At 39.6% G+C, this 20,412-nt stretch overlaps 1 protein-coding gene across 2 annotated transcripts; it reads left to right on the plus strand.

The window, feature by feature from the left end:
- Positions 1 to 845: 845 nt before the first annotated feature.
- On the plus strand, positions 846 to 18,572 carry EDARADD (EDAR associated via death domain). Of its 2 annotated transcripts, none has more exons than XM_054063531.1 (6): positions 846 to 949; positions 5,151 to 5,212; positions 6,884 to 6,923; positions 9,973 to 10,061; positions 12,858 to 12,903; positions 15,449 to 18,572. In XM_054063531.1, the coding sequence occupies exons 1-6, from the start codon at positions 919 to 921 to the stop codon at positions 15,823 to 15,825; spliced, it is 645 nt and encodes a 214-aa protein (XP_053919506.1). In that variant the 5' UTR covers positions 846 to 918; the 3' UTR covers positions 15,826 to 18,572. The 2 variants fall into 2 exon arrangements, with proteins under 2 accessions (XP_053919506.1, XP_053919508.1); XM_054063533.1 differs by having other exon boundaries at positions 5,154 to 5,212.
- Positions 18,573 to 20,412: the final 1,840 nt, after the last annotated feature.

The raw sequence follows: 20,412 nt of genomic DNA on the forward strand, positions 1-20,412 counted from the left end.
AAGGACTTGGGGGTACTGGTTGGTGAGAAGCTCGACATGAGCTGGCAATGTTAGTTCACAGCCCAGGCGGCCAAACGTATCCTGGGCTGCACCAACAGAAGCGTGGCCAGCAGATCGAAGGAGGCGATTCTGCCCCTCTGTTCCTCTCTTGTGAGACCTCATCTGGAATGCTGTGTCCAGTTCTGGAATCCTCAATGTTAGAAGGATATGGAGCTGTTGGAACGGGTCCAGGGGAGGGCTACAAGGATGATCAGAGGGCTGGAGCACCTTCCCTACGAGGACAGGCTGAGAGAGTTGGGCTTGTTCCGTCTGGAGAAAAGAAGGCTCAGAGGAGATCTTATAGCGACCTTCCAGTACGCAGAAGGGGCTACAAGAAAACTGCGCAGGGACTGTTTACAAAGGCATGTAGTGCCAGGACCAGGGACAATGGGTATAAACTGGAGAGGGGCAGATTTAGACTAGACATGAGGAATTCCTTCACGATGAGAGTGGTGAGACACTGGCACAGGTTGCCCAGGGAAGCTGTGGATGCCCCATCCCTGGAGGTGTTCAAGACCAGGTTGGATGGAGCCTTGGGCAGCCTGGTCTGTTGGGAGGTGTCCCTGCCCATCGCAGGGGGGTTGGAACTGGATGATCTTTAAGGTCCCTTCCAGCCCAAGCTATTCTATGATTTTATGAAATCCATCCTGTCCCCAGGCCTGCACACGATGGACGGCTACCAGTCCGCCGCGCCGCCCAGCCCCGATGAAGACTGCTTACTCCCTCTCACTCCCAGCCCCATCCCGGAGCCGGGCGGGAGGGCGCGGCGCTACCTGCGGCGGGCGGGGCGGCGGCAGGAAGGGGCGGTGGCTCCGCGCAGTCTCCGGGCGCCGCCGGTCCGTGGTTCGGGTCCCCGCGCTGCCCGCCCCCTCCCCCCCCATGGCCGCCCCGCAGGACCCGCTGCCCGCAGGTGAGGACGCGCCCCCGGGGGACCCGCGGCCGGGGGGAGCCGGGGAGGAGCCTCGGCCCCGGGAGAGGTTAAAAGGAGTTGTTAGTCCCTCCCTTCCCCCTCCGCACGCGATAATCCAGCGTGGTGAGGAGTTATCGTGTGCTCGGCTGGGGTGATTTAGTGCGACTTCTGCAGCCCGCTTCGGTGCCTGGCGTGTGGATTAGCTTGTGCTCGCTACCAGCACGTGAAAAAACAGTTTTTATTAAAATCTGAGACTTCGAGTGGTTACGAAGCTCGTGCTCTTTGACTTCCGTGGCTAATGGTGCAAGTGATTTTTGAGTACCTTGTCTCAGGTGTGCCAGCATCACAGTTTTCCCCTCCCCATCTGCTCAGACAGTGACAAATATTGAGTAATTAACAGTAAATGAAAATGCACCAAGCGCCGATGGAATTAGATTTTTCATAGGACTGAATATTTTACGTATAACTTTTATGTATAACTTTTACGTGTAGACGAGGTGCTCAGGGACATGGTTTAGTGGCAGAGGGGAATGGTTGGACTCGATGATCCAAGAGGTCTTTTCCAACCTGGTGATTCTATGATTCAAAGCATCGCTATTGATTTGGGTTTAATCAAAGGGATCATTTCTATAAACAACGTTAGTATTAAGGGGATCGATTTGAGTTTACTTAGTTTTACGATTAATATGCATGCCCTGCCTTGGCGTGAAAGAGGTCCTAGATGCGTATGGTTAAACCGCATGACTACTGCCTTACATGCTTCCCTCACTGCTGGTGGTGTCCATTCTATGTTGCAAGGGAAAAAAATATAACAAAGGGCAACACTTTCTCTGCTATATGATGCTTTGTGAACCCCCTCCTGCTTAAAAGTCAAAATGCTGAGGTCTCTCAAACTCAGTTTCGGGTTTGTTTCCAATGCAAGGCTGAGGAACAGATGTAGGGTTAAAGTTTGAATGTTTGCATATCTATATACCTGCATATATATAAAATTGGCAAACTGCTAAGTGTACAGCGGTGCATCTGTGTTAGAATAGCACTATTGAACAGGGAGAAATGGTGGTGATGGGTGCAAGTCTGGATAAGCTCAGGCAGAAGAGCTGTGGCAGCTGCTGAGCTGTCACGGTGCCGGCGCTGGGCAGCAGAAAGGAACCTTGGGAGCAGCCACTGAACCTGACTTAGGTCTGTCTGAGTCAATTTGCACATGCTGATTTATGTCCATCTGAGTCAGCTCACGTCTGGTTCCTGGCAGAGGTGTGGGGAAGCAAATGCAGGCCAGCGAATGGATGCTGTTGGTGGGGAGTATGGTGATAGTGATTTTTTGAGGGATCCGAGATTATGTTGTTATCAAGTTGTATATCAGAGTAACTGTGAAATCAGATGTTCTGCACTGAATAATTGGTCAGGTGACACCTATATTTCCTGTCAGCCTTTCATCATGCAAAACTCTGGATGTTTTACGTTTGAGATAAACAGAGAATTTTCCTCACTGCTGTTTTGTGCACCTGCATCCAGCTGTATGACACGACCTGCAGAATGCTGTGGGAGATACATGGGGGAAAGAAAGAGGGGAAGTGGCGTTTTAATTGCCTTATTAACAATTAAATATTAAGACTGCGGTTTTGAAATTATCTGCCTACTATCAGTGGTCAACACGACTGTGGAGTCATCCACAGCCTGTATGTGCAGCCTTTTTTAGGTATAAATATTCATACACACATATGCCACTTATAGAAGATGTTGGGACTTGATAGTGCTCTACAACCTAAAAAACACGGAAACTGCTGTTCTTCATAAAGGACTAAAAAAAAAAAGAGAAGAAATTGAGGTATAGGAAAAGAATAGAGCTTTAAAATATTGGGGTGGGGGAGTTGATATTAAGGAAGAAAGATGCAGAGTCACAGATTCATAGTGACTGTTCCTGTGTGAGACCTAAAAAGCATGAGTCAATTAAATGTACGATTCTGTACCCTGTCACCTCTTATAGAGTCACCTTAGGGTCTGTCAAGTCCCTGTTTCAAATGGCTATGTTCTTTGAGCTCCTCCCAGTTTTTCAGTGCTTCCCTCTGTATTGTGGAAAATAAATCACCAGTGTCACAACTCACCATAGGCATTGTCTTGGAGATGTAATGGAAGATAGGGAATGAAGCCCTTGCCATAGCTACAGCAGCCACCAGGGTTCACCAGTGCATGGACCTTGGGACTTTTGGATCTTCAGTGAGGTCTGCTTTCATGTACCTCAAGGCTCCTCTTGTATTACAAAGGCAAAATAAATAATTATTTTTTTTAATGCATCTAAGAATCCATAAGGAGGAGCTGTAAGGCCTCCAGAATAAACTGACAGTAAGTTGCACGCTTTGCTGCTGGATTTATTGGTTCTTTACTGATAGCAGAGAAACAGTGAAACTAGGGATACCAGGGCTAGCGTCCTTCCCCGGAGCCTTTCTTTGGCTCCCAATACCTCCTTCTCTTTAAATTTCCCTTAACAGGGTGGGCTTCTTTCTTTGCCCCAGGTTGCTTTCCAGCTCCTTTGCAGCTCTCCACTACTGTTTCTACTTGGATCCTCCATTTTTGGCCCTGCTCTCCTGCTTTGTCTTACACCAGTTTATTGTATTTTCTCATATCCCACTCTTTAATAACATGTTTCTAGAGCAGTGATTTCATATTTACCACAAAGGGCAGGTGTGACAAGAATATGGGGGTTTGGTTTGTTTTTTTTTATCTGTTCCACATAGGTCTTCCTAAACGTTGTACTGCAGGGTGAACATGCTCATCTGAAATTTCATAGACCTTTGCCTATTTAAAACTCCCAGTGTACCTGTGTGCAAAGGCTGTGCTTGAGCCTTGTGTAATAGATTGGACCCTCTGATCATGTGCCACCTGCCTGGAGAATGCCTGTGGTTTTCCTGGGGGCACTAGTGCTGAGAAACACTCCTTGGCATTGCAGAGAGGAGCTGGGCACCACACTGGCCACTCAGGAACTGCTGTTGGGGTCCCTCACAGAATCAGGAGGGAGAATGGCTCTATTTTGGAGCTCTGGGGCTGATTTTGTCCCACTGTTGCCACCTGTTTTACTTTCAGGCCTGTTCATTGTGTTGTCTTGTGTTGTCCTATACTTTGGCTTGTTGTTCTATTTTATTGAGTAGAGGAGTAGTTCTCCAAATAAACAATTATGCTAAATTTGAGTTGGTTAGAATAGAGTCTCTGTAACCTCTGTGCTCTTTGGGGGCTCAATGTTTATACTGTACATTTTGTAATTAATTTCTGAGACTCTGTTCTAAATGCACTGATTTCTGTATGTGGGAGAAGGTAACCACCAAATATTGATTCCAATCACCTCTTACTGGTTGCACTTGGAAATACGTGTGCTTGTTCTAAAAGACCTTATGCTTACTACAAGAGTGAATAAAAATGGAGTGAAAATCCTGCTACGTGATTTAAAATGCTTTTCAGTTTTTGAAAATGTGATTCTTACCGATAGAAGAGATTCCTTGAGGAAGTGGCAGGATGATGTCAAATTACAGGAGTGGTTTTGTGAATCCTGACTTCTGTATGAGACTCTTTTTCTGATTCTCTGTACTCTTTTGCTCAGTACTCCACTAATATTTGTAAATTTAGGCATTGATGCAGAAGATTGATAATTAGTGATTTGCCTGCAAGTACTTTGAAGATTTATTTTTGTATCCTTTTGATGTTAATATAATTGAAGTTTATTGTTCTGTTATATGTAAATAATTAATTCTTACCTCAAATATGTTTTTTATTAGGTTTTGTATTACAATCTGGTGTTTACTGTAGTAGTAATTTTTGTTGCAGTGGGTATGTTTACTGTTTGAGTTATTGCTTTGAGGAAAAAATGGAGTGTTGTCACTTGGAGAATAAAACTTGCCTTTTAGCAGATTTGCTGGATTTTACTTCTTATTGCAAAATTGCTTTGTGTGTGTTCTTTTTTAAAAATAATTTAGAAATTTAATTTCTGTCTTTTGTTAGCTTCGAGTTGGGTTTCCTTGCTGCATTTAGTTTCTCATCTATGTGCAGGTAGCTCTGATATTTTCTAGTTTGTCATGTGTTCTTGTGGAAATATATTTGACATAATGCATGTAATGGCTGCGTAGTTGTTCTTGGTCAGAAAAGAAGTAAAATATGAATTGCCAGACTGAAATATTTTGAGAACTATGCAGTGATAAAGCTTTCTTATTTTCAGCAGATCATGCAGCAAAAGAGCCGGTGGAGGATACAGATCCAAGCACTCTTTCCTTAACAATGGTACGTCTCTGGTCTAACACAGTTAAAATAGTCATAGCTCTCTCCAGTTAAGTAGTGCAGAAGTGAGGTAGAACACTCAAGAATGTTGTTTTACACTGTGCATGTATATGGGGCTTGGCTTATCCATATGGTTCTATAAAGAAATTTTAATTTAGTAACCCTGTACAATTGAAGCGTGAATAAAACTACCAATAGGTACTTAAGCTGAATTGGATGAATGTTGGCTGAGCTGTCCATGGGAGAGCTTCTGGAGGCTATGATAGTATCATTTTTTCATTGAAAAAAACAAACCCGAAACCAACCAAGAAAAATTTGTGCTGACGTTCTTCTGTCTATATGGGTTGGAGGGATAAGAAAACCCATCTAAGGCTTAACATTTCCATTGTACTGAGTTATTGTCCCTTTCTATACCTGTTTTGTCTGGTGAGTTAGTCATGGAAAGGTGAGACTGAATAGCAGTGCCTTACAGCAGGTGTGGGTGAACCTAGGGAGAGACCAAATGGCACTCTCAAGTGCTTGCTGGCAAAAAGAGTAACACCATTTTTGACAAGTTTTTGTGTTTTGGGATATTAAATATGCCAGTGTTATGCTGAGACAAGGAGTGTATCATGTAAAAGCAATATGGAATTCTGTGAAGTCTTCTAGTAGATTTTAGTGTTGCTATGGATTGTTTACTCTGGGGGAAAGTTACGGTGCTGGGTGGCCCAGAGGAGACTGTTGTCTTATGTAGTTATGGAAGCAGATTGAAATGCATTGGTTTATTTTATGGATGTCAAGTGAACAAGCTGTTGCTTTGCCTTGGTGTTTTCTTCCCATTTTGAAGCTCTGCAACAGGGAGTCAGCGAGGAACTCTAAAAATTACGCTAGTGCTTTTAATGCTGATCCTTCACTGGAATCCATTATTGCAGTCTGTGTACATACATTTGTATCAGCAGTTTTTATTAGAAGATAGAGACTTTGTGATTGTATTTGTCTAGTGACTAAATTAGATGCTGTGTTTTGCTAAGGGGAGTTATTAAAAGGCGAGGGAAAGTTGCTATGTGTGAGACAAATTAAAGTTTGTTTATCCTCCCCGCTCTCTTAAGTTAAGATATCTTTAATCTCTTTGCTTGGTTACAAGTTTCTATACAAGCCACACCTACTTTTACCTAACAGTAGTGGGGTCATAGGGAAGGAGGTAGATTTCAGGTATAATAACACAACTGGAATCGACAGCTGTCCCGTTAAGCTCAGTAATAATGACTTTCTATTGCTTTTTAATCAGCTTTGTAATTTTAGAGTAGAGGGGAAAATACTTTTTTTTTCTTTGAGGACAGTAACATTTTAGTGAAAGTCTCTATCAGCTGAAACAGCTTTTGAAGTAGTTTCTGTTCCTTCTGGTGTGCATTTCCTTTTCTTTATCTTGCTACTTACATGCAAAATTTCTTTACTAATCTCTGCTTTTACACTAAAAAGTACCTTTAAAAATGCTGTAGCAAAGCAGCAATTGCTATTACTTTTGCATGTGCTAATCAGTGGCATCTCAGTTCTTGTTTAAGAAGTGTTACTATGTCTGATCAGATCAGTAGCAATTTGAGATGCAACTGTGTTCATGCTGTTCTATATAGTCTTTCTCCAGCGCAATTACAATCAAAATAACAAACATCTGTCTCTCTTATCTTTTTGTGACAGACTGAAAAATACCCTGTCCAAGACACCGGAGTACCTAAAGGTAAGTGTTCCGAATTATGTCTGTACAGATGTCATAGATCTGTGTTGTTACATGCAATAAAACCAAAAGATTTAAATACTCTTACTTTTTCCTAAATGCTTGTATTTTAAATGTAGTGCTGTCGTCTCTATTTTGGTTCTGGTTTGGGCTAAAACAATTGATAAAACTGATAAAACTGATGTTTAAGGTCAGTTTTATGTATATATATAAATCCTGAAATTTTCTTCTGAAGTTCAGTTTTGATCTAAAAGTCAGTCTAAAACTATTATCACAAGTACTTGGTTTTCAAAAATCTGGAAGGAAAGTACAGGGTGCCACCAAAAAACGGTGTTCAGGAAACAGATACATAGTAATGTTAGAAAGTGGCTTTCAAGAGATTACCAATGCTTTCAGGCTATCAGAAATCTAATCCAGAAATACCTTTCAAGTCTCATGCCTCTGATTGCATTCTCAGCCCAATAACCCATTAACTCTTTTACCGTCTTTTACCTTCAGTAGTTATTAATGCCATCTACTTGGGGACCTACTATGGGTCCAGTCTGCACAAGTTCCTGCCTCTTCTCACAGAAAATGGAGTGAGGGAGTGCAGGTTCTCTATTGCACTCAAGTCAAATACTGGGATTACACAGTGCGAATATCTCCTTTATGATTTTCTTGCCGTGTGGGATGGTTTGTTTTGTTTTGATTTTTTTTCATCCCAGGCTTCACCACTGGCTTTTGTCCAGGGAATGCACTGCCAGGGGCTCAGTTGGGGAGCATTCTGCCGGTAATGTGTTCCCCATCCTGTGTTGCACAGCAGGTCTGCAGTGTGACAGACGCAGGAAACTCTGCAGAAGCAAGTCACAATGGAAACTTCTGCTGAGGAGCATAAGCAGTTAACCGCTGGGGCTAAAGAAAGGTTAGAGACTATTCTTGAGGGTGCTTGAGGGAGCCAGCCAGAGGAAATGAGCATCTTCTCAGAAGTGCAGCTCAGCAGAGAAGGAGAACATGGGATGAAAACTAATTTGAAATCATGGACTACTTTCTGTTGATTTGCAGGCAGCCGATTTGTTACTTCAGCATTGTTTACTAATACTACAGCAGTTTCTCTGTAACATTCTTTTCTATGTCCTGTTTTTTATTTCCCCTGTGACGTTGGGTCCCACTCAAATTGCCTAGATAAATTCCTGAATTTCAAATTTGTCAAAGTTGATTGAAATCTGAGATTGTATGTTTTAAATGCATTTAATTTAAAAAGGACAGCTGAGAGGAAGTAGAAGTTTCAGCACTTTCCGTTGAAAGGATATGAAGTTAGTTTAATTTTAGTTTCTGCTTCCTCTTGCCCAGTGTAAAAAAAAAAAAAAGGTAAGAAAAGGAAAGTACTAATATAGATTGACATTTCCCTTTAGAGCTGAAAGTGATACAAATAGCTCTTAATATTCTGTTCATTTCTTTGATTTAATTTTTTTTCTGAGAAGGATTTTTCATATCTATTTCTATAAAAATAGGAATAGAAATAGAAATATTCCATAGAAATAGGAATCTGAGCGAAAAGGTGTTAGGGATGTGCAGGTCTGATAGTGTAACAAAGTTGTTTGCTTCAGATACAATGTTTGAATAGTCAATACATTGGCTGGGGTGAGGGCTGTTTTATTGCTTTCATAGCTGAATTAATTAATGGACAATTTTGGGGCCATGACTTATTAAGTTTTGAGCACCCTCTACAGATTATGAATTAAAGGTACTTTATAACTCGAGGGAACTTTACATCTTGCAGGACTAGGCTTAATGTTTGTGTCATGGTTTGTTTATAATTTTACCTCCACTCAAATATAGAACAAATCTTGTCCATAATTTTTCCATGCTAATTAAGTGGAGTTTTGTTGCCTGGACTCTGCATTTTCAGTCAGACTTTTTTGGGATTGTTTGTTTGTTTGTTTGTTTCTGGACTTACAGTCACAAAGAATAAAGATGATCCTTATGAAATGTTTACCCTGCTTGGGATGGAATATTGTTTGGCTTTAAGTTTCAATAGCCTTATAAAGACAGAAAAAGAGGAAAATAATGATTTGGGCTTTCTTTTTCTTACAAATGTGAGAATGAATTCTTTGATTCAGACCAGTTTCTTGAGTGAAATAAGAAAATATTTCTTCTTTCTGTTATCTGATAATTCATAAAGGTAACAGGTATTCTTTAAAGAGATCTTACACTAAACAAACAGCAAGTGAAAATGTACCAGCACTACAAACATCATCACCATCACGGAGTGTTCTTGTGTGTAAAATGTGCAGAATATAACCTCTTTTAAGCTCCTGTTAGTGGCTGGTCAACACCTGACTCGGAGGAATTATGCAAATGGTTTTCTGATGATGACCTTATTAATCATGCAGAGTGAAATTTATCTGTTTGCACAAGGTTCATGAGGGGCTTATGCATCCCTTGTACCCCATTTTAGTGCTGAAGTGAAGCTTGAAAGGTAAATAGGTTTTGTGCTGTACTGCAGGATGTTGTGATTTTCAGTGGGATCCCACTGCAGTTAATAAACACACTTTGAAATGGGTTATTTCAGTGCTTCATAAAACTCCTGCGTGGTAAGAAATAAGCCTAATTCACAAAGAGGCAGAATGAAAGGTAAATATTTGTGTAGTACATATTTCAACAATTATCATTGTAAATGTGATGAGAATAGCAAAGCAAAAAGGATTATGCTGACTTGGGACAGTCGTCTTCAGCCTACTTTGATGTGTTGGTTTGGTTAGTATTCCCTGGTCAGCTTTCTGAAAGAAGAACATGACTCTTGCTTTAAAAATAATCTGCTGTTTGTTAAAAAAATAACTGCTATATTAATGCCTCTGCAAGGATTCTTTTTCTTTGCACAGTCATGCTCTGCATGCTTGTTGTTTTCTCTGCCAATTAATTGTTTTGGGCTTTTAATCCAGCATTTCCCAGTGACTGATTATAATATGGAGTTAAATTTTGTATAATAGATATATATAATTTATGTTTGATAGTCATATTATTTAAATTTATATTTGGGTCAAAGACCAGTGTTTCACAATCTTTGTCTTAGATGAGGAGTACCTAGCAGATCAGGTTACTTTGGAAATTGCATCTGTGAACATCAAGACCCTTACATCAGATTCTGGCCTAATCCAACAGGTAAGAAAAATGATACTTGAGTGTGAGCTAAATTATTGCTGTTAATTAAATGAGTATGTTAACAACTAAACTATTTTCAGACTGTATCTGGAGAGCATGGAATTACTCAGTAAAACAGACCAGAAATAGGCTCTCTTTTCAAGAGTTCAACGAAGTGAGCTTTTGTGAAGAAGACTAAATGAAAGGTTATTTAATCATTAATGTGTATGTTGTAGTTTAAATAGGTTTTGATTAGCATGTAGCTGCTCTGAAGAAGAGCTGACAAGCATTAAGGCTTTGTCCTCCATGGTCTCCCTGTTTCCTGCTGAAAATAGAGCCAGGGCAGAGAACTGAAGAAGTAAGGAATCCCAGGTTTTAACTCTTTGTGTTTTGCCCCTAGGGAGGCATTTGACTGTTTGTCACTGAATTTGGGACACTGCTCTTCTTGTGGTGGAAACACTCTCCACTGTTTGTGAAATCTTACGTTGCCATAGGGTGGGCAATGCTGAGTGACTCCCATGTTCATAATTACAGTATTTCAAGTGAATGTTATTTGCTTAATTTCAAATCAATTCTCTTTGGGTTGAGCAGAAAACTAGGAGAAGAAAAATGAACGAGCATTTTCCAGCAAGATGAAGAATTAAAAGGAGTTCCTTATGCCAAAGTCCCAGCTGAATTTAATCAGGAACGAACGTGGGTTTGGTATGCATTTCACAGATGATGGACGTAACTATCTCATTCCCTTCATCAAGAAGAGAGCATTTATCACCAGCTTAGAATCACTATAAAGATATTACAGTGTATTAGGGTGTTAATAGTTCTACAGAGCTGGAAAATTTTATACTTCTCTTCAGATAATTCAATGGAGTATGGCTTTGATTAGACCCATAGAGATTGATTGAATTTTAGTTGTGGGCAGAAAATACTCCTGCTTAATACCTTCATTTCAAGGGCAGCAACACTACATTGTCTTATTGCAATTACATTGCAGGAAAATGATCTTGAATAAACTTGAGTGCATTCATAAATGTGGATAAATGATCAGTAAAATTACTGATGTCTGGCACAGGTAAGTATCCCTGGTTTAGTTTGTGCTTTGTGCAGTACTACCCACTCTTCGCTATTTTTTTGTCACAAGACATGAGTATAATGACACCTCTTACAGGCATCTAGGTATTAGCTTTCACGATAAAGTTTGAACTTGCACAAGTTCATTAAGTCTAGGAAATGATACTGAAGCGCAGGACAGCAACTTAGCTAATGCAAACTAATTGAACAGTAGCCAATTTTTGATTCCCCTCTCCCTCCCCCCTGTCAGTATTTGCTTGTTTGTTTCTTTTCAAACAGATCTCTGGGGAGGCTGAACTATGATGGGCAGCTCCTCATTCTCCCAATGAGTTACCCTTCCGGGGATTTGCTCCTCAGCGCTCAATAATAATATTTTACATTTTTAAAGAATTTGTAGGAATGAAGACAATTACTATGATCAGGATTTCCAAATGTAGTTTTTCTTCAGCTTTGGATGCTTACATATTGCCATGAAGGCCAAGTTTGTGTTTAAAAAGCTCTGTCCAGAGAAAGCTTATGTGATGCCAGTGCAAAAGTTAAACTGCTTGAAAACGATAGCAAGGATTTTTTGTTGCAAGTGGTATGTGCAGTGTTAGATGTGTCTTGAGCAGAGACCAGATGTTTTGCAAGGTAAATTGATGTTGCGTGTATGATCTTGCAGTTTTCAGGGAATAAAGGCATGCTGAAAGCAGCATGCAAATTTTTCCTTTCCTAACAGTCTTCAAATATTTTGGAGATAGTTTACCTTTTTTATAATTGGACTATGAATGTATTCATGTTCACCACATTAACTGAAACTGCCTATATTCTATTTATAGTGGATTTCTTAGTAAAGAAGGTGTAGCAGGTAGGAATGGAGTATCTTATTACACTATATTGTTACCCAGTTGACTTGTGTTTGCATACACGTCTTGCAAAATGTTAAAGAGCTGGCTGTGATACTTTTGGAAAAATGACGGAATAAAAAAAATCAACAATGCTTTATTGCAGCTATCTAAGGGGAAAATCCCCTTCTGCTTTCATCTTTAAATCCTCTACAGAAAAAAGCTATTTGAGCTGGCTCCACACCCGCATAGTTGAAGTAAGGACTGCTGTAGTTTCCTGCAGTCCTAGGATCAAGGAGTTGTCCTTCCATTTTTTAAGATGTTGCTCTTTAAATAGTAGAATTGAAATGAACGTTTCAATCTCAAGCTGCTAAGTAAATTCTTTAATTAGCAGGCAAAAAGTCACTCATTGAATGTTTACTTCAAACAGGAGGAGGGTTAGACATGAGCCAGCAGAAATACTCTAGTCCACCTGTTGTCTAGAAATGCTTCCTATGTAGGTAAAGAAATGTGTAAAAAAAGCTCCTCCGCTTCTCCTGGATCAATGAAACAATATCTTACTGCTGCATGTTACAAGCAAAATTCCAATTTCTTTTCATTACAAATAATTAAAAAATATTTTTAATCAAACCACGTGATTTATTGAACAGCTATTGAGGGATTAAGAACAAATTATTCAAAAGATACAACCCCGTAGCATATCATTAGAACCAACAGGGTAGTTTTGTGAGCCAAAGCACAATAGCGCTTTCTGAAAAGCCAGCAGGTTGTCAGTAATTCCTCAAAATCAGATAAATCCCTTTCTGACTTCACAAGTAGCTTGGGGTTCTTCTAAGTGATCTCCTGCTACTTGTAAATTAGCAAAATATTTATTCCGGTGTTCAAATACATGGTTTTGATTTATATTTGTTTTTCTGCATTGTAGCCAGAAGACAAAGACACGCAAAACCATACTGACAAATCACTTTCAGGTAATACGTCAGCTTCACTGCTCTACATATTTTATTCCTAGATTTTCTTTGAAAGAACTTAAACTTGTCATAACTGAGAACTGCCCGAGTAATCAATGTTTGTGGAGCTCATTTCATTACCAGTGTAATTTACAGCTTCCTATTTGTTCTGAAGGGGGTGGTGATCAGTAATGCAGACTACGAGAAATGTGTAAGCTGAGTTTTTCAAATACATTTAGTACATCCCCCTTTGGAAGAAATCTGTAAACAGCTACCTGGAGAGAGCAGAAGCTGGCAGTAGGCTGTGGGGGCTTATCCTATAACTGTATGAGTTCAGCTGGGGGTGGTGTGAGTGTGGATGATATACAGCCCTGTTAGTGTAACAGTGAACAACTGAGAATTTCCTCTTAGTAAAGAAGCTTGCCCTATCAGATAGCATTAGGATTATGCAGTTAGGTGGTGGGTAGGTCATCATTCACTTATCAGTATGCAACATCTTAAAAAAGCAGGATTCTTTATAACGCTTTTGACAGTCTGCACACAGTATAGCACAAGAAGCAGGTTGGTTTAGTTTTGTTTACCTTTAACTGTTTTACCTATGTTACCTATGTTTACCCTATGTTTTCTTTACTCCTTCTTCCCTTTTTCTGTTGGAGCATAAAACTTACTTTGGCACACTTGCAAAGCAAAATAAGATGAAATTCAGATAGGGTAGTGTCCTGCCCTTTGAGCTCAGCCAGAACTTTGGCTGGATTACGTTCATTTTGCCTTGTTTATATAACTAACTCTTGATATGAGTGAAGCAAAGACATTTTCTTTCACCTCAGTTAAAGAGTTTAGGGTGCAAAAGAAGAACAGAATAGTTCACATACATATTTCTTTAGAGAACAGCTGCAAGGCATGTGAAATACCTGTGAGCAGAGGTGTCACCAGAACATGTTTCCACTTAACAGGGAATCTAAGCATTTGTATGAAGTTATGTGTCTGCAGCAGTGTTGTTGCTGCGCGTCCTAACTTGTTGAAAACCAGAAGTTGTCTTTGGCCTGCTAAAAAAGTAAGCTAATGAGCAACACTGCAAAAATAACAATACCCTGTTCTTCCCTTAAAAACAAAACTAAAATGTATGCAGAAGCTATGTTCAGCTGTGGTGCTTTTATCAGCAGTAATATTCAGAATAAAAGAAGTCACAATTTGAAAGTAATTGTGGAATTTTCACAAAATCTGACAGTAATTACTGCAAATGAAAAAGCAAACAAAGAAACAAACCTTGACAAATGCTGTTGACTGTATTAGTAGGTGGCACTGAATACCAGATTTGCCTTTTGCCAGCCATACAATGCAGGTCTCTTAGACCAGCACTGATCCAGCACTCCTAAATTGTGTGTCACTGTTTTCTGTTGTTTTTAATCAATCTTCTGATTAATATCAGTTTTCTTATTGTAGTGTCCCTTTTTCAAAGAGTTTCATCCTAAGCAGGACCAGTTACTTCCCTGTTTCAAGCTGTACAATGAGGCTGAAGGGCAGAAGCTTAAGAAGGTGCTTCTAGGCTGCATGCATTATCTACTACTCTTGGGACGTTACAAATCCTCCCTACCAGCAAAAAGGAGCAGGGAGAGTTAAGGTCACATCTACAGCCAAAATGCTCAAACAATGCCCTATACCACTGCAATGTTAAAGATCTTACTATTAGTATTTCACTAGAAGTGTGACTAGAACTAGTTTCTGCATACTTTTACAAGTTATTAATATATAATATAGTCTAGTAGCGCCACATTGTTCACAGTGCTGGGGAGGTAGTGACTGTTATGTGTAGGAGACCTCTAAATGGCAATTTTTGTTATTTGATGCAGATTTTAGAACATATCACCACCTGCTTTCAGTAGCTTGGTATTTTTATTTTTCCCACACGGAAGGGAGTATGCATTTTAGTCCTTCCCATAATAGGGAATTTAAAATAGTCTTGTGTGGTAGAATAGGGACAGCTTTTATTGTAAGAGCCTGTAGAAAGCAAAGAAACATTTTTTTTCTACAGTTTTTCACTATGTTAATGTACTAGATATTAGTTCTGTTTGCAGCTGTCAGCAGAGATTCTCCTGGTGCAAATATTTCGTGTTATGAAGGTAGCAGCTCAGAAGTGCAAAACCTTTTCCTTCCTCCTACAACATACATATACCAGATGCACATAATATGCACATAATCCTATTGGTGATGTAAGCAGGGGTGATGGCAGATTAGAGGAAGCAACGTAGTTCCCAAAATCAGAAAAAAGTGAATATTCCAGCTTGCACTGGATTGAATTGCGTGCCTTTTCTATGAAAATATAAATATGATACTTTCAAAATTACTGTCCTTTTGATTATAGACACTGAGCACAGTGAAGAAAGAAGCCTTAGAATGTTAATTTCGTGAGTACATCGTGAGGAAAGGCATTAACATGTCACTATTCTGACTTCCTGATTCACAGGAACATAATACTTATCAACCCTCTGTGCTTTTAAGTTTTTGTTCCCCGTGACACCACAACAATAGAACCTAACTTCTCCCCATGTGATGGTTTTCACTGCAGATCTCAAGAAAACCTGCAATGAAAATGGCACCTGCTCCTTGTGCTTATTCCGTGCGCCGACCATCAGTGACATGCTTGATGACGAGGACTTGTTGTACACAGTGAGGCTAAAGCTGGATCCCTGCCACCCAACAGTGAAAAACTGGAGAAATTTAGCAAGCAAGTGGGGGATGACTTATGATGAATTGTGTTTCCTTGAACAGAAGCCTCAGAGTCCCACGTTGGAGTTCTTGCTACGGAATAGTGACAGGACTGTGGACCAGCTGATTGAGCTCTGTAAATTTTATAAGAGAATCGATGTTGTGAAGGTGCTGCTGAAATGGGTAGAGGAGGAATGGCCAAAGAGAGGGAACAGAACTTATCAGAATGACTTCTAGGTCAAATAAATTTGTTAGTCTCTAAGTGTTAGACACTGGGACTAGCTGCCACTAGTATATTGGGAAGTTTCCCTAGCAAGACAGAGAGAGAGAGATAGCCTGTACTGATGGTTTGTATACTATGTAAGCTTTATGTACTGTATACACGTGTATATGTTCTGTACCCTAAGGGTTGCAGAGATAACCTTCCAAAAGTGGATGGAATAATGCAGGTTGTATTCTTGAGTCTACAAATGCTTTCAGTTTCTTTGCTGCTGTTTGTAGGGTTCCTAAGCTGAAGAGGAATGAAAAAGCCAGACCTACTGGTTTTACTGCTGCAGTTGTGAACTATGACAGTTGTATGCTGTTGCTATTGGGAAAGCCATAATTAGAAGGCAAGTCTCTTCGCCTTCCTGGCAACCTTTCTGCAATTTTATATGTTCAACCTAGCAGAAGATGAGAGTTTGTTGGGTTTTTTCCCTTCGTTAACAAAAAAAAAAAAAAAGCTTTATGGTACTGTTTTTGGCACAGGGACAGCTTAGTATTCCAAGCTGCAGTTTGGATTTGCATGTTACAATTAATTCAATGTTTCAACATCACATTCAGGCAAATTATACTTTACGTGTCTTTTATAAACAGGAATAAATGTTAAACAAAATGATTATTTGCATACTTCTACATCATAGGACATATATTTGCTGTAGAAGAAAATCATGCATTTTAGAGAGACTTTCCAGCCTATAACCACTAGGAACCAAAAAACCTCAATTAAAATACTTTATACTTAAAATTAGTTTCCACAGTTTTGAAGAAAATGTACACTCTGAATGCACATATCTGTTTATTTCAAATGCTACTTGCTTTGCAGTGTGAGGTGACACCTAATGGTCACCCACGGGATATTCTTAGCGTTGAGTATAACTTCCCTTCTCAGAGGCTGTGGTTTTCACAGTTCTGTGGGTTGACCTGTTTTTTGTCCCACTCCAAAGCAGTTGCATGCTTGCATGAAACTAGCGCAAATTTATGTGTTGATTAAAACCACTCCAATGGGGAATTCACAAGTGAATTAATCTACAGTTTAGGTGGATTGTGTTATTAAAGCACTTACAGTGGTTTAGACTGATGTTTCTCGAAGAATTCTTATACTCTGAATTACAGTGTTTACATCTTAAATATTTTATGAGTTGGTCTTTTTGCTACCATCCTTCTGTGTTCTAATATTTTAAAAAAACTCCTCACAAATCAGTTATGCAATAGAGCGTATAAAGTACTTACGGCTATAATGCCCCGAAGAAAAATGTTGTGACTTAAAAGTATTTCTGGTTGTTACCCTTACAAAAGCATCTCATGCAATACTAACATGTACATAGGTGTATATACCAAAGCACTAGTGAGTGGTATGTCAGGATGTGGGGCAAAACTAGAAGGGGGTACAGGTTGATGCACTGTTTACTTTTCTCGAGTAGAAATGACTAATTAAGAATTAGTAGCAAAGCTGAGGGAAGTCTAAGGTTGTATATTGAGTTTCTTACTGTAAGAGAATGAAAAGGGACCTCTAGTAGTACTAGACAGTAGATGCTGAGTGAAATGGTTACAGAGCATCAAGAAGTAAAGACTAACATTTTCCATGTCAGTTGCTAGTTCTGGGGTGACACAAATTAGCTTTATTTTAGTGGCTTCCAGAAGCTGGAGATCTAGTTTCAAGGTGAAAAGACTGACCTAAATTTGAGGTTTGTTTTTTTTCTTTTTTTCTTTTCTTTTTCTTTTTCTTTTTAAAAGTTTGTGGAAGACTAGAGTTTTTAATAACTTTTAAAAAAAATATTCATCAGAAAAGTTGTTACTCTGTAGAACAGCCCTTCTTTTTAAAGTGGAAATTGTATTGCTGTATCTTGCAGGGGCTGCAGTTCAAATGTTCAGGGCTTTCCTGATAGATGTCTATTAACTCTTAACTTTTGCAAATAATCTTGTGGTTTCAACTAGAATTCTGGAATCGACCTTAAGGACTACTGCTGTGTCCAGGCTGCCTGCTATTTTCAGTTCCTACGGAGGCATCCACTGCATGTATGCAAATAGCTCATCATGCAGCTTGTCCAACATAATCCTCATACCTTGTGTCTACTGTATGCATGATTTAAGATCATGTGTCTTTATGTTAAGTTGTCTTCTGAATGATGAGTGCTTGCATATATGCCAACAGCTTTTCTCTCCCACAACGTACCACAGCTATGTCTGGGTGTGGTATGATAGTATGCTTTGCTGTGATAGATCTGGTCCAGCAAGGAGCTGGAGCCCTCACCTGAAAACTCACAGTGGGAACACGAAGTTACACAGCAGCATTTCTGAATTCAGATGTTCAAGTGAAATCTACCCCTTTTCCTGTTTTCTGGCTAAAACTTGTAAAATTTTGAAGAAACACTTTTGTCTTGTGGAAATGAGTTCTGATCCCCTGAAGCTTTTGACCTGTCAACGTCAGCGACAAGTACTCATGTCTGATGGAAATAAAGCTGCTTCTGAGAGCTCATATGTGGATTTTGTATAAATTCAGCACTAAAAGTTGAAATTGTTGACCTTAAACTTCATTACACACTGGATTACTCGTTAGTATACTTGAAATATATATTTCTTCTTTGTATGGGATGAATTGAGATGTACATACTATTTTTAGTTTTACATCTGTTTACAAGATACTGGGTCTGAACATTCAGTTTATTCCTAAATCTCCTGAATAATGTATACTATTTTTAGACAAAATATATATTGTCAATGTTTGAGTTTATTGTATTTGTTTTTATTACAGCTAGGAAAACAGCTGTTTTCCTTCTTACCAGTCACCTTTGAACCACTGAGCTATAAACTAGTTGTGCTGTGTAGAAACATCTTATATGCAAGATTCATGGCATCTTAAAGCACATATATTTGCAACAGACTGCTCTTCAGGAAAGGAGGATGCACTTTTCACTTTTCCATGCAAAAAAAAAAAAGAATTAATTTTGGTAAGATGATGGAAAAATATCTTTATCTAGAAAACTTGCAGTGGAGTTACTAACTATAGAGAGGTATAAAACCTACACTGGGTGAACTTTTCCTGAATTAATAACTAATCTGTTAATGAAGGTTAGAGAATCACATGGGCACTAAAAAGGCTCTACTAGACTATCAGGTTTTTTCTATTATCTCTTTGTCCTGTTTGCACACCAGACTTGTTCTTCCTTCAGAGACTTCCAGTTCTTCAGCTCAGCTGCCATCTCTGTGCCTGAAGTATGGTCAGTGGCCCTTTGCACCCACTTCAGTTTTATGAAGATGTCCCAACCACTATATTCTTTCATTCATGCAGCTTTATCTAAGAGATTGTGATCCTTGTAACTGTTCTTCAACAGCAAACATACAGTTCGGTGCTCTAGGAGCCCCTAGTTCTGCTGTGAGTTCAACTATACTCCCCCCCCCAAAAAATGGTGACAATAGCCAGTTGCCTTACTTGCTGCACATGCACTTCCCTTTGATGTGTGGAGATGAATGCAAGATGGGTTTGAGGGTGTCCAATGGAAGCCTATGGACAGGGTAGTCAGTGTGGTCCCAGGTAATGTTTGGAAGTTCACTACTCAATAATGGAGAGCTGCGGCTCAGTCTGGGCAATGCTTCATGCAAGAGACCGCATGACTACTTCTGTAGCTTTTGCAGCATATCAGGTTCTCCGTCCACAAAGGAAAGGCAATTAATTTTTTATAACTGATCTCAATATATCTTCTAAGTCTTAAGTTTTGGGTCAGTTTCGGGCTACTGCACCCTTAAATAAGTATTTGGGCTTGTTGCCTGTTTTGTCAGAAAAAAGCTTTTCCTTCTTCTGCGAGGCCTAAATGCATGGCTACGGTCAGTTAAGCTTGGCTGGGTATGGAAGGTATGGATATACTGGTCATACGGGCTGCATGCGAGCAGCAGTTCTGGAAAGATGGAGTGCGTATTATTTGTGAGCCTGTACCTTGGCCAAGAACTGGGACTGAATCCATTTTACAAGAAACTGATGACAAAGAGGAGTTGAGAGACTTGGGAAAGGCTTGCCTAGACCCTCCGTTGGCAATTAAACAGCCAGGAAGGCTTACTGGTTGGTTTGGTCTCTGTGTTTTAACCTTAGTAAAATGGAGATTCTTAATTTCAAAGGCAGTTTGATGGGATAAATGTATACTTGTTACTGTGGTAATGAGGGTTGTATGAGAATCTTAGATGTGAGAAAGTTAAAGCAGTGCAAGCATTGTTAGGATGGGATGAGCAAGGCTGGATTTGGCCTTTTTGAACTCTGACATGAAAGAGTATTGGTGCATTGGGATTGTTCAGGCATTGTTTCCTGGCCTTCAGAGTGCTATGAAGATGATAATTGGAGAAGAGATGAGAGGGAAGTAGGTTCTGTCAGAAATATTTAGTGTCTATGGTGTTAACTTTCTCTTTTGTCTGATATATGTACAGAAATAGTTTCCTTGGCTGGCAATCTTGGTTATTTACAGCTGTGTCTTTCAACTTTTTTTTTTTGAGAATTCCAGAAAGAAGACCAGATGCATGAGGAACTTGGAGAATAGATGTGTTCTGTGTATCTCTGTACAGCATGAGATAGATATG

This window comes from Cuculus canorus, chromosome 3, assembly GCF_017976375.1.
Source record: "Cuculus canorus isolate bCucCan1 chromosome 3, bCucCan1.pri, whole genome shotgun sequence".
Classification (NCBI taxonomy): Eukaryota; Metazoa; Chordata; class Aves; order Cuculiformes; family Cuculidae; genus Cuculus; species Cuculus canorus.